At 42.3% G+C, this 13,990-nt stretch overlaps 1 protein-coding gene across 3 annotated transcripts in view; it reads left to right on the top strand.

Annotated features, from left to right (window-relative positions):
• Positions 1–13,990, top strand: part of RECQL5 (RecQ like helicase 5) — a 110,560-nt gene that overhangs the window by 45,352 nt on the left and 51,218 nt on the right. For all 3 annotated transcript variants that reach the window (XM_077251758.1, XM_077251756.1, XM_077251757.1), the window contains exon 9: positions 12,535–12,768. In XM_077251758.1, coding sequence (XP_077107873.1) covers positions 12,535–12,768 — 234 coding nt within the window. The remainder of the gene's footprint in view (positions 1–12,534; positions 12,769–13,990) is intronic.

Raw genomic sequence — 13,990 nt, 5'->3', positions numbered from 1 at the left:
CTTGATTCTTACGCACCCAATATTTGGTGTCTACCGCACTGATATTGGGAACGAGTATGTATGCCTCGTAGTGTTAGATCATTGCCTAGTTTAAAATTGAGAACATCATTAATCCCCTAAAGCATTTCTAGTGCAGCATCTCAAGAAGCTTACTGTGTTCTGGTGAGCAAACACGTTTAGGTTGGTGCCTACTCAGACAGTCCTCAGACTTTGGCCCCAGTACAGAGATGGCAACTTGCCTCTACAGGAAGCGCCCTGGAACATAATGCACAGCCTCCTAAAAGCTCCTTGTAGCATGGGATACTCGGTGACTATCAATGTATTCCTGGATCTTTTGATGTTTTTCCACTTGTGATAGATGTTAAAAAATGTTCATAAAACGGGAAAGGTGATGCTAATTCTATTTTCTATGAAAGGACCGGTACGCTTTAATTCCTTTCATAGTTTTTTCTTGGAATGTTTGAACATGTTTTATTCCATTATGTCCATTACTTTTGTCAAAATGAGCGGAATACACCAATAATGTAGAGTAAAGTGGCTGATCATATTATTTCTGATGGGTTGCTGTACAAGTGGACACTACATCTTCTTGGTGCCCCATCGGGTTAGTGCCCTCCTTCTGTATGCTGGCTTTCTTACCTTTGTTATTGGGAGGATAGCCATCTAGCCCCAGCATGAGGGTAGAGCACACAGCCTATGAAGACCCTCTCTGAAACGGCTGTGGTGTATATACTGTTGTGTGGCGACCATCAGACTCATACGTTCTATATTGCCAAGTACAATTATTTGTTACTATAAGGCTACATACTATATACAATATGGAAGTCTCTTTTCTCTTATACTTTTAACTTTCACTAATCTATGATATATTGCTAATGAAATAAAAGATGTTTTATTACTGCACTTTAAAAAGCATAATCGTGTTGTGGCAATGGATTTTAGTTTGCCATTAATAAAAAATTGAGAATTTGTAGGATTATGAAAGGGAATCTGTCAGCAGGTTTTTTTTCTGTCTCATCTGAGAGTAGCATGATGTAGGCAAACAGACCCTTAATCCATTGATGTATCACTTTTTTTTTTTTCTCGATGCAGCTGTTGCAACATACCATAATCAGAGTTTTTAGATATAGCAATGCTGCAGAGCTGAGACAGCGAACGCTGCCCACACCAGGCTTTCAATGTGTATTTTTTATATAGACAGTGAGCAGCTTATCATAGAAGGGGGCTGAGTCAGACTAGCATGCACGTGATGCTGGAGTCCAGGCAATGATAATCACTATATGATAAAACCTTCATTGTAAGTAAATAGCCTGACATGTGACACATTGTTGAAATCTGTGTTTTAACCCATATCTCATGCTGTTTTCAGATTACATAGCAAAAACCTGCTAACAGATTCCCTTTAACTCTCCATACTCTAAAATCAGCGTTTAAATATTCACTGTGGTCTCTAGACTTATCTCACAGGAGGTGTTAAGATTCATTCGGCTATGCCCCCACATTTTAGACTACATCCAGCATTATTGAATTTTTTTACACCGATGATGAAGTCAGTGAAGATCATCCGCCAAAAAATCCTACACGCCCCACCAGTGTTTTGAATAATTATGAACATTAATCAGTCGGCTAAAGTGTACAATCTTTCGTTTCTCCAAATTAACCGACGATCAATCGTAATAATCAATATTGGCCATTTATGAACTCCTTTATTCAGCGTTTATTCCTGCAACAATGAACATGTGCTCAATTCTGTTGCCTCTCAGTGTCTCTGCTTCATACTGCAAGACCACAAAGTTCTTATTGCACCGCTGGAGTGGTGCTTTAAATGATATTCGCCTGTTTCCTACTCACCTGCCGTCTTCATCTTTAACCAACATCACTCCTGCCGGACTCCAGCAAAAAATGTGACCTGCCGGCAGCTCCAGTGCTTCATGGAGCGCGCCAGAGGTCACTTTTCAATACATCTCTATGAGAGCGTCGGTGTGGCTCTCATAGACTTGCATTGACATCTTGTGACGTAACTCCTGACTTCCAGTCAGTTTAGAAGTTATGGGCACAAGATGGCTCCATGGGACTGGAGTAGCATTGGTAAAAGGTGGAGGCGCTGGAAGGTGGGAACGGGGTCCGGGGGCTGACATTTAAAGCGCCACTTCAGTGCTGAAAAAGACCCCCGCTGAAGTTGTGCTTTAAATGCTATCAGTCTACGTCTGCATCTCCTTTTTTCCCTCCATAAACAGTGCACTTTTGTCCTTCACTTAGCTTGTCAGCCTTAGACATCTTGTATCATAATCCAAGAACAGACCATGCTGTCATATACAGTTGTGTGAAACCGTGTTTGCCCTTCCAGATTTCCTATTCTTTTGCATGTTTGTCACATTTAAATGTTTCTGATCAGCAAACAAATTTTAAATATTAGACAAATATAACACAAGTAACCACAAAATGCAGTTTTTAAATAAAGGTCTTTAAGGGAAAAAGAAATCCAAACCTACAGGGTCCTGTGTGAAAAAGTAATTGCCCCCTAAATGTAATAACCGATTGGGCCATCCTTAGCAGCAACAACTTCAATGATGAGTTTGTGATAACTGGCAATGAGTCTTTTACAACGATCTGGAGGAATTTTGTCCCACTCATCTTTGCAGAATTGTTGTAATTCAGCCACATTGGAGGGCTTATGAGCATGAACTGCCTTTTTAAGGTCATGCCACAACATCTCTATTGGATTAAAGACAGGACTCTGACTAGGCCACTCCAAAGTCTTAATTTTGTTTTTCTTAAGTGTGACAAACATACAAAAGAATAGGAAATCGGGAAGGGGCAAACACTTTTTCACACAACTGTATGAAACTGGCCTTATTTACTCAGGTTAGTCTGAGCTGCAGTACCATACACAACTCATGGACAAGAGTGGCGCTGTTTCTGGAGTGACAGAGCAGAACTTTTCTAATATCATCCAAACCACTTATGTATAATGAACTCTTTTTATGCATCACAGATGCTCTTCTGTAAAGTATGCCTGCCATATGCAGAAGAAGAACAAATAAATTCAAGTGAAAAATAAAACCACATTACCTATGAATACAGCAAGCACCATGTCCTTTAACCTTGAAATGACCCATCGTCTGTTATCTTGACAATCTGGCTTCAGCATTGAAGAGAGAACGTGATGTGACTAATAATGTCACCAGTGAAACCATTAGAGACACCTTGTCACACACTGTCCTATAAGAGGGCAGGAGCAGTCATACAATAATAGTAAGAGACATTGAGGGGGAGTACATGTGTAATTTTACCCCCTGTAGTTTGCCCAAAATGTAATAAAGCCATTGTATTGAAAGTCTTTAGAAAAAATAGTGAAAAGGAAAATTCCCATGAGAGATCAGAATTTCCAAGTATTTCACAGTGTTGTGATAAACGCTCTACGGCCAGTCTATGCTATCGGCTATTCCTGTGTTAGAGGCACTTAATGGAGAGAATGTCTCTTCTATGCAGGAAAAACAATCCCTCCATCACTGTTATCTCAGATATTTTTCTGTCCTGTTAGCTTGTGGAATGTTCTTGTGTGTTGGGTTAATGTGCGTTACTTTATTGCAGTTAAAGAAAACAAAACCCTTTTCAAACCTTTTATTATGGAATTCTAAGTTATTATATTGGGGAGGGGGGGGTCCAAAATGTTAGACTTTGATATTTTAGCAACGTCATCTGTCGCTCTTGAGCATCCAGCATGTCCATGCAGTAACAGGACCAGCCATAGTATTCCGTATGATCACTGATGGCACTGATTGCTTCTTCTCTGATCTACTATATAATTGTCTAAGGGTCACTTCCGTCTGTCTGTCACGGATATTCATTGGTCGCGGCCTCTGTCTGTCATGGAATCCAAGTCGCTGATTGGTCGTGGCTTTTTTGCCACGACCAATCAGCGACGGCCACAGTCCGGCGGAAAAATGGCCGCTCCTTCCTCCCCGCAGTCAGTGCCCGCTCCGTACTCCCCTCCAGTCTGCCCTCACACAGGGTTAATGGCAGCGGTAACGGACCGCGTTATGCCGCGGTGTAATGCACTCTGTTACTGCTGCTCTTAACCCTGTGTGACCAACTTTTTACTATTCATGCTGCCTATGCAGCATGAATAGTAAAACGATCTAATGTTAAAAATAATAAACAAAATAAAAAATCGTGTTATACTCACCGTCCATCGGCCCCCGGATCGACAACAGGCCTTTCCCGCTCGCGACGCTCCGGTAACCGGTCCATGCTGCAATCTCGCGAGACCGCAGTGCACTCTTGAGACCGGAGCGCACGAGCAGCGTCGGTAACCGCTTCGCTTGGATCCGGGGGCTCCGGAAGATGAGTATATAACTGTTTTTTATTTTATTTTTATTTTTTTAACAGGGATATGATGCCCACATTGCTATATACTACGTGGGCTGGGCAATATACTACATGGGCTGGGCAATATACTACGTGGCTGGGCAATATACTACATGGCTGGGCAATATACTACATGGGCTGTGCTATATACTACGTGGCTGGACAATATACTACATGGGCTGTGCTATATACTACGTGGCTGGACAATATACTACATGGGCTGTGCTATATACTACGTGGCTGGGCAATATACTACGTGACTACAACGTGGGCTGCGCAATATACAACGTGGGCTGCGCAACGTACAACGTGGGCTGCGCAACGTACAACGTGGGCTGCGCAACGTACAACGTGGGCTGCTCAACGTACAACGTGGGCTGCTCAACGTACAGCGTGGGCTGCGCAACGTACAGCGTGGGCTGCGCAACGTACAGCGTGGGCTGCGCAACGTACTGCGTGGGCTGCGCAACGTACTGCGTGGGCTGCGCAACGTACTGCGTGGGCTGCGCAACGTACTGCGTGGGCTGCGCAATGTACTGCGTGGGCTGTGCTATACACTACGCATACATATTCTAGAATACCCGATGCGTTAGAATCGGGCCACCATCTAGTAATAAGATAATCATTCTTCAAAAGGGGCATGGTCCAACTTTAAGGTTCTCTTTGAGTTATGTCTTCTTTTATTTACTTGGGTTGTCCAGATCAAAAAAATGTGTTTTAAAAATGGAAAGATGTACAACATACTAATATTTCTGAATTAAGAGAGATGTTCTGATTTCAAGATATTGGGCACTGGTTATGGGATCAGTTCTGCCCAGCGCTGAGTGTGAAGGGGCTTAGTTGCTAGCTTATTTCAGTAGATAAACCAGTCTTGTCACGTCTAGTAAACAGAGATGGGGGCTGGCTTAGCTATTAAAATGAGCCAGTGAGCTAGCCCCCTTGATATACATCACTGGTCATTGACTGACACAAGAACCTGCGAACCTGACTAGGACGTGTAGCTGCTAAGACTCAGGATCAGCACTGATATCTTGCAATCTCTTATACTTCTTAGTTCAAGAAAATTGTAAATTGTGTTTCTGCAGATTATCTTGCACTACCTTAGAAACTGCTTGCTTGTGGATATGTGTTGATCGCAACATCAACACGATCGCAACTTCTGCCTGTGCTTGCCTGGGAATCCTTCAGTTACTTTGACTCTCACTTCCAAAACTTATTGACAAGTTGATAAACTTTCTAAAACTGGTTCTAGGTTTCCTGGCCAACACTACCTGCTAGCTTGTAAACATTGGCCTCTATAAGAAAGCTGTTATGGATTTCCTGGTTATTACATCAGATGATTGAATGACAGATCATTGTCCACATGTAGTATGCTGATTGGTATTTCCTGGGCTGTGTTAATGGTAATAGGAGCTGCTGGTGGTCATGATTTCAGCGTTGCTAGATGCCAACTGAAGCACAGTGTGGATTCGTACCATAGTGACTGCAGGAAGTTTACAGTCAAAAGCCTTGTTTGGGTATGGCCCTGATCATTGTCCACAACGTGACCATGTTCCATGTGTGCTCCTGGAGAGCTCCCAATGTGAGTATAGTCATAGGCTCCCACACAACACCATTATGGCCAAAAGGGAGTGCGGTGATATTGATGAGTGACCACGTAGGACACTATATGGTTAATCCAGTATATACGGGATACTTCTGCTGTTTCCCTACAGTATAGGACTCTACCTATAGCTGAACCGAGCCTTTACGTGATGAATGGAAACCAGTTTAGGAAATGTTCTATATACCTTTTCTCCTGCAGATGAGGTTTTCTATGTTTTTTTCCCTTCACCATTGTAATTGGGGAAAGCTCCAACAAAGTTGTTGCATACTTTGGGCATATCACAAAATTCCCTGGCACTGGACCACAGGTCTATCTCCTCATTATGTTGCACGTTATCCACCTACACTTCAGCAGGTCCTGGAGGTGGCACGCTGCTATCTTGCTGTAAGGGTCAGGCCAGATAGCGCCATTGTGATGCAGCGCTTTGTCTGCCGCAGGTACTATCCCTGTTGCTGGGGTCGTAACGAGTAATGAGGGCAGTGTAGTTAGTTTGGGTTAGAAATACCTCTTGCGTTGCTTATATCTGTGTCTCACATTGGCTTCTCTCTGTCACTATCCTTATGTGTATGCATTTTTGCACCCCTTACAATCCACTCCTTATGTTCTCCATGTGTTTTGTATCTATTGTGACTGCTGGAAAGTAAAGGCTGGCGTGAGCTTCCTTTTTACAGCTCTCGTTATTTTCCGTTATAATAGATACGAGCTAGATATTACTTTAGAACAGGGTACCCAATCTGTGACCTGGGGTGTAGAGACAACAAGTGACCCACGATACTATGCTGTGTGGCCCCAAGCCAAATGGACACAAAAAGGCTAGCTACGGTATATGTGAGCAGCCACACACACAGAAGAGCCGCAGCAGCAGATGAGGAGCAGGGACTGGCAAGTACTAATGGTGCACGGTGTAGACATCTCTGGATGCCTCAGGAGAATGGGGTCTCTTACTCCTTTCTGGAGTGCCAAACGGGTCATGTGAATTCGACAGCTGTCCTTCCATGTCTGTGGCTGACTCCACTGTAGTTAATGGGAGTTCTGAATCATTAGGCAGTAAGTAAAAAAAATCCTAACAAAAGCCATAAGTATTCATGACCCTTTGCTCTTTGGGGTATAGTCACAAAGTTATATATATATGTGTGTAAAAATTGCTTCCTATTGAGCTTACTGTTGAATTTATTGGTATGGTAAATGCTCAAAATAACATGAAAAAACCATCACTGTGCACCACAGGAACTTTTTCCCACTAAACTCATTCCGAAGCTTATTCGAAGAGTATTATTAAAAGGGCATTTTCATATAATATTAGTAAATACCTCCAATTAGAAATGCAGTATAGTTTTTCTGATTCAAATTTCTCTTTCCTCATGTGCAGGCATTGCAGGACCTTAGGTATTCATGGTTACAACCACTGATCTAGTGACCATTAGCTAGCTAGTTTTCATAACCATGGATACCTAAGGTCCTGCAGTGCCTGCACATGCGGAAAGAGGAATAGTGAATCAGAAAAACTATACTACATTTCTAATAGGAGGTATTTACTAATATTATTATTATTACACCTACTACATATTGGGATAGGATCTTGGGGATGGTAACACTTAGTGTTTTCTTGTGTGTATTTCAGTGCAGAATCTTTTTCTAAGTCCTTGTTGATTGGTGGAGCTAGGACTCCTGTAAGTAGGATTTCTGCCTATCCAGCGTTATGGTATATACTTTGTCAATACTGTACTTTACCGTAAATATCACAGAAGGTAATACCTCCTTTCATTTTCATTGCGACCCTTGTGCTGGGTTCAGTATGACAATGTGGCCCTTCGATCAAAAAAGGGTTGTGCACCCCTGCTTTAAAGTCTATAGCCAATTATTAAAAGGTCTATGTGCACAGCCTTGTTTTATTGCTTTTCTGGGGCTTGTGGCATTTTTCTCAAACCATGGCACACCGAGTATGGCATTTTTATCTTTAGTTTTTACCAGTGGTGTCTCAATGGGACTTGAAAAGATTAAAGAAAAGTTACAGTGTAAAAAAAGTTATGAAGAAGTCTTCAAACTTGAGTAGCAAAAACAGTGTGTGTATTTAGTGCTCCCACCCCTAAGACTACCCTCTGCAACTTTGTAATGTTTTTTTTTATAGTGTCCGGTGTGTATAGGCGTTAATAATAATGTTTGTAGATAGTGATTTAGACTCACTTGGTGTCCTTTATGGCTATGGCCACAATGCAGAATAAGAAATGTCTCTATTATGGTTTCCTTACCAAAGCCTATGGAGTTCAGAATTGTATGGAATCCTGGCTTCTGTAAAAATAAGTACGGTAATAGGAATGGTCGTCCTGAAATTTTAAACAATTATAACCTGTGAAGGATACTACTGATTAAAATAGGTTTTTTTGGAAAGGGCATCTTCCTTGGGCCTCATTCAGATGTCCATTTTTATCATACGTGTGCCTTCCTGTTTTTAACAGATAACATGCAGACACATTATAGTACATAGCTCTTTTCACATGTCTATTTTTTGTAGACAAATGGAGGTATATTTAAGTTTATTGCAATTTGTGGTCCAAGCATTTCAATGATCAGGTCGGCAATGTGAACAGAGAGCACACAGATGCCATCACGGTTGCATCTGTTTTGTCTATTTGGATCATGGACTTGTCAGTTCAACCTTAAAAGGGCTGTCCAAGTTTGAGAGCAAAGTCTGCAGTCACTAATCCTGTCTGCAGACTTCTGAATCATAAAAGCGTGCACAATGAACGCTGTCTCGATTCCCCAGTATTGCTGGTGCAAGCCAGTGGCTACATTGCTCTCAAGCCTGGATAACCCCTTTAAACAGAGACTTTTACAATTTGGCCAGAACTGCACTTTGCGAACAATACTTAAAGGGTTTGTCTGCGCATGTAAAAAGCTAACGAATTAGTCTAATCTGGGGAATCCTAACAGTGTGTAATATACTCACTCTTAGGATTTTGCTCTGTTTTCACAGTCCTGGAGGTTGTAACATAACTATTTGTGATTTGCTTATTGAGATCATTGACAGGAACAAAAGAGAAAGTGGTTGGCATGCAGTCACAAGAGGGCCAATCACATATCAGCAGTCAACTGACGCCCTATGGGACTGTGAATCAGAGTGAAATCCTAACAGTGAGAATATTACACACTGTTAGGATTCCGCTTGTTAGACTTCTCTGTTGGATCTTTATATGGCTCGGACAACACCTTTGTTAAAGTACATTTGTCTGACAGTTCCTTGGTTGAATTAGTTCCTTCTATATGCAACTTTATTTGATTATTATTTTTTTCAATGATTTAATGATCCTGATCAAACACAAACTCATAAGGATCATGCTCCATCTTTGTCTATTTCTCATCACTATTATTCTCTCCTTTCTCCTCGGCACCAGTCTCTTATGTGGCTGGTGTTCTTCTCCAGCCATTTCTTGCATTGTGAGTGAGTAACACCCAAGCTGTTCGCATTTAATGAATGAGTCCTAGCATCTCCTAGCTGACGTTCTTAATGGGTGGTGTATGTTACCTATGGGAATGCATCTTGGCTAGTGTAGCCGTCATTAATGCAGCCAGATGGTTAGTGGTGATGAATAGCAGCACCTGTTACGCCAGAGCCTTAGTGAACAGCCCTGTGCGGCAGCTGCTCCCTCAGTGCCCTGCACTGGGCTGGTATTCGTATGGGGGTGCATCACAATAGCCTAGCCTGAGTCACACCTGTTTATTGGGATCACTGAGTCGTCCGAACCATAAAGTTCTGAGATGGGTCATGGCTCATCCCTATTGTTATTTCTATAGAAATTATAATATAGACACATCCTTGCGAGAATATTTTACTATTCCCTGCTCTAATATGTGTCATGGTAAAATGATGACTGTGGACCAAACCAAAACTGCAGAGCCAGGTATTAACAGACTTCACCGTTAGACTCCCAGAGTGCTGACTGCTGGGCACCTGGTCTGTAGTCTGCAGAGGGATTCATTTTCCCTCAGTTCTCCCTCTGATGTTACGTTGTCATAGTATATAGCTGCATACTACCCCTCTGTATGGAATCAGATGTTTTTAGGCGCCTCCAGCATCAGATGGGCGCAGTGCAAGACGTGGTGAGAGGAGGAACTGTATTAGACCTGTGCAGGGAATGTCCGAGTCCTGGGTGGTCTACAGTGTACAGCAGTGAATGATCATGAGCCGAGGAACCATATGATAAATATGACGACACATTGTACATTGCGTTAGGACTAATCCTGCCCCTGTGTTCGCTCTGGACACACATCAACTTATTCTAGCAATCCTTTAAGGCTATGTTCACATGTCCAGTAATCATCAGTTAGAACAGATCCAGCAGCAATCCATTAAAAAAAAGGTTGTGCAGACACAACTTTTTTGTTCATCTAAAAAAAAAACTGATTTCAACTGAATCAGTTTTTTTTTTAACATTGAAAACCATGGAAAAAGGATCTTTTAAGTAGCCATCAGTTTTGTTACATTTGAAATGGATCCAGTAAGCTAAAAACAGATCCAGTAAGCTAAAAACGGATCCATAAAGCTAAAACGGATCCAGTAAGCTGAAAACAGATCCAGAAAGCTAAAAATGGAAGCGGTAAGCTTAAAACGGATCCAGTAAGCTAAAAATGGAATCGGTAAGCTAAAAACGGATCCAGTAAAATAAAAATGGATCCAGTAAGCTAAAAACAGATCCAGTAAGCTAAAAGCGGATCCAGTAAGATAAAAACAGATTCAATAAGCTAAAAACGGATCCAGTAAAATAAAAATGCAACCAGTAAGTTAAAAATGGATCCAAAACACATCCAGTAAGCTAAAAATGGAAGTGGTAAGCTAAAAACAGATCCAGTAAGCTAAAAACGGATCCAGGAAGCTAAAAACAGATCCAGTAAGATGAAAACGGATCCAGTAAGATGAAAACGGATCCAGTAAGATAAAAACAGATTCAGTAAGCTAAAAACGGATCAAGTAAAAATGGACAATTTTCAAATGAACAAATAAACCGAACTGATGGCTATTTAACACATCAGTTTTCTAGTCACATGTTACAAAAACTGATTCAGTTGAAAAAAAGTTTTTTGTAGCAAGACAAAGGTTGTGTCTGCACAACTTGTTTTTGTTAAGGGATTGCTGCTGGATCTGTTGTAATGGTTACTGGATGTGTGAACAGAGCCTAGGTCTCCTCGGTGATACAGTGGTACCTAGAAGCCATAACCTGAGGATCTCACCCTGTCTGTAGCATCACTTGGGTAGTGAGTGCTGAACAGATCCCATCATGATATCCCCAGGTGCTAGCTCTGTTTTTCCAAAGGTTCTTTGATAAATAACCAAAAGTTCCGACAGGTTTAGCGCTGCTTCATCTTAACTGCAAGAAGCTTTGTGACGCTTCTGTGGGGATCTCGCCTCCATGCTACGGAGCTGGTGTTGTCATTGTCACCAATCCAGATGAACATGTTCATAATCTGAGAGTGTGGAAAGTGCAGAAGTGAGAAAAGAATCAGAGCACACAGCATGTAGGTCTTACCCCTGCTCTCAGTCCAGCCCTGCTGTCACCTCCTGGAGCCCATAGCTGCCTGCCTGACAGCTGCCTGTGCCCTTCGCTCTGCCTGGCTGCTGCCCTGTTGCCTTAGAGATGGGAGGTTTAGAATTACAGCTCTCCAAAAAGGGGAGGGTAGGAGGCTTACCCCGTGTGCAAGTGTGGAGCGCCAGGCAAACAGCTGGGCCGGTCTGAGGGCTTCAGTCACTGTGACAAGTTTCATCCCAGCCAGGAAAACTTTTCACAATAGGGGAGATTGTGCACCAAACGTGTGTGCCCCGTACACTTTCTACGCCTACATTTCCAGCTTATACCCGGTGATAGAAAGTGACATGGCTATGAATGGTTGCACCATGTAGATATGTGCCAATTGTGATGCCAAATATTGATTTATGTCCACCAGCTAGGAGATGGTGTAGAGAGTGTTCCTCACATATACATTTGGAGCAGTGTACCCCATTTCTATAGACTCCTGAATGCCTTCATCCTGCGACAGTACAGATGTATTTTCCCAGTGATTGCTGACACCACCCTGAAATGGGTATGTCGCCCCCGATCCGATGGCCAAGCTACAGCTCAAGTTACACTGTAGTTAGTACCGGTGTACATGTAATGTAGTGGGACTGGGCGGACATATATCGGAGGTCACACTGTGATGCACAGACAGGCTCCTTTTCTCCGGGCCGCAGGTTGCTGCTCAGGGACAGACGCTGCTTGTCTGGGGTTAGATACTCTGCTTTTCTTCACTCTGCAAGCTGAGACACAGTGCCACTCCTTCAGCTCAGTGAAAGACATCTTTGTCATGTAGTAGATGGCAGGCCCGTCCCAGAGACCAGCCTGGCGGCTGGTAGTGGAAAATCTACCCTACATTCTCTCCAGTGAGGTGATCTACTGAGACATATACATGTGCTCTTATGGTGCACCCATTATCCACAGAATCTGAATGTTCTAACACATGAAATCATGACATATTATAAGGTTTGCCTCACATCAAAAGCTAAGATGCTGTGCCGTCTCCCCCAGGTGTCGCCATGCTGCCATTGCCTCCTATTTTGGTGACGAGAAGCCGCTGTGTAACAAATCCTGTGACTTCTGTAAGAATCCACGTGCAGTCAAACAGCAGATTGAACATTTGGAAGGATTGCAGCTGAATGGAAGAAGTAGAACCTGCATCCAACATCCTGGGGCTCCATCTGGACCATTTGGATATGACCGGGAGCTTTATGAGGGGGGTAAAAAAGGGTATGGGTTTGCCAGGTAAGCTCTAAAACTGTTTAATACCATGACGGAGCTGTATTGGATGGTGCTGAGTTTTATCCGGCGCTTATTAGACCTGTTTTCCCCAACCAAGATCTCATCTATAGCTGCACATGGCCTTCCTTGCTCTTCAAAGATGCCGATATTATTAGGTCAGAAGGTTTTCTGCACAATCATGCCCCTTTCTGCAGATCACACTCATGTGGGTGCTCCATGCTGACCCATAAATTCAAAGATAACCAAAACTAAAGGCACATTACCATTTCTACAGATGTAGTAGGTATCACTTGCAGTCCTATTTATTACCGCCGATAACAGTGATAACGTTGAGTACAGATAATGTAAGAGATGTTACCCACAGTCCTATGTAATGCCACAGATAACTGTGCTAAATCTCTGCGCACAAATAATGTAGATATTACCCGCAGTCCTATGTAATACCAGAGATAAAAGTGATAACTTTGAGTACAGATAATGTAAGAGATGTTACCTGCAGTCCTATGTAATTCCACAGATAGCCGCGCTAAATCTCTGAGCACAAATAATGTAGATGTCACCCGCAGTCCTATGTAATATCACAGATAACAGTGATAACGTTGAGTAGAGATAATGTAGTAGATGTCACCTTCAGTCCTATGTAATACCACAGATAACAGTGATAACGTTGAGTAGAGATAATGTAGATGTCACCTGCAGTCCTATGTAATACCACAGATAACAGTGATAACGTTGAGTAGAGATAATGTAGATGTCACCTGCAGTCCTATGTAATACGACAGATAACAGTGATAACGTTGAGTAGAGATGATGTAGTAGATGTCACCTGCAGTCCTAGGTAATACCACAGATAACAGTGATAACGTTGAGTAGAGATAATGTAGTAGATGTCACCTGCAGTCCTATGTAATACCACAGATAACAGTGATAACGTTGAGTAGAGATGATGTAGTAGATGTCACCTGCAGTCCTATGTAATACCACAGATAACAGTGATAACGAGTAGAGATAATGTAGTAGATGTCACCTGCAGTCCTATGTAATACCACAGATAACAGTGATAACGTTGAGTAGAGATAATGTAGTAGTTACCTGCAGTCCTATGTAATACCACAGATAACAGTGATAACGTTGAGTAGAGATAATGTAGTAGATGTCACCTGCAGTCCTATGTAATACCACAGATAACAGTGATAACGTTGAGTAGAGATAATGTAGATGTCAC

This window comes from Ranitomeya variabilis, chromosome 4, assembly GCF_051348905.1.
Source record: "Ranitomeya variabilis isolate aRanVar5 chromosome 4, aRanVar5.hap1, whole genome shotgun sequence".
Classification (NCBI taxonomy): Eukaryota; Metazoa; Chordata; class Amphibia; order Anura; family Dendrobatidae; genus Ranitomeya; species Ranitomeya variabilis.
Note: the sequence above shows the minus strand (reverse complement) of the source record. Positions and strands in the feature narration are given on the sequence as shown.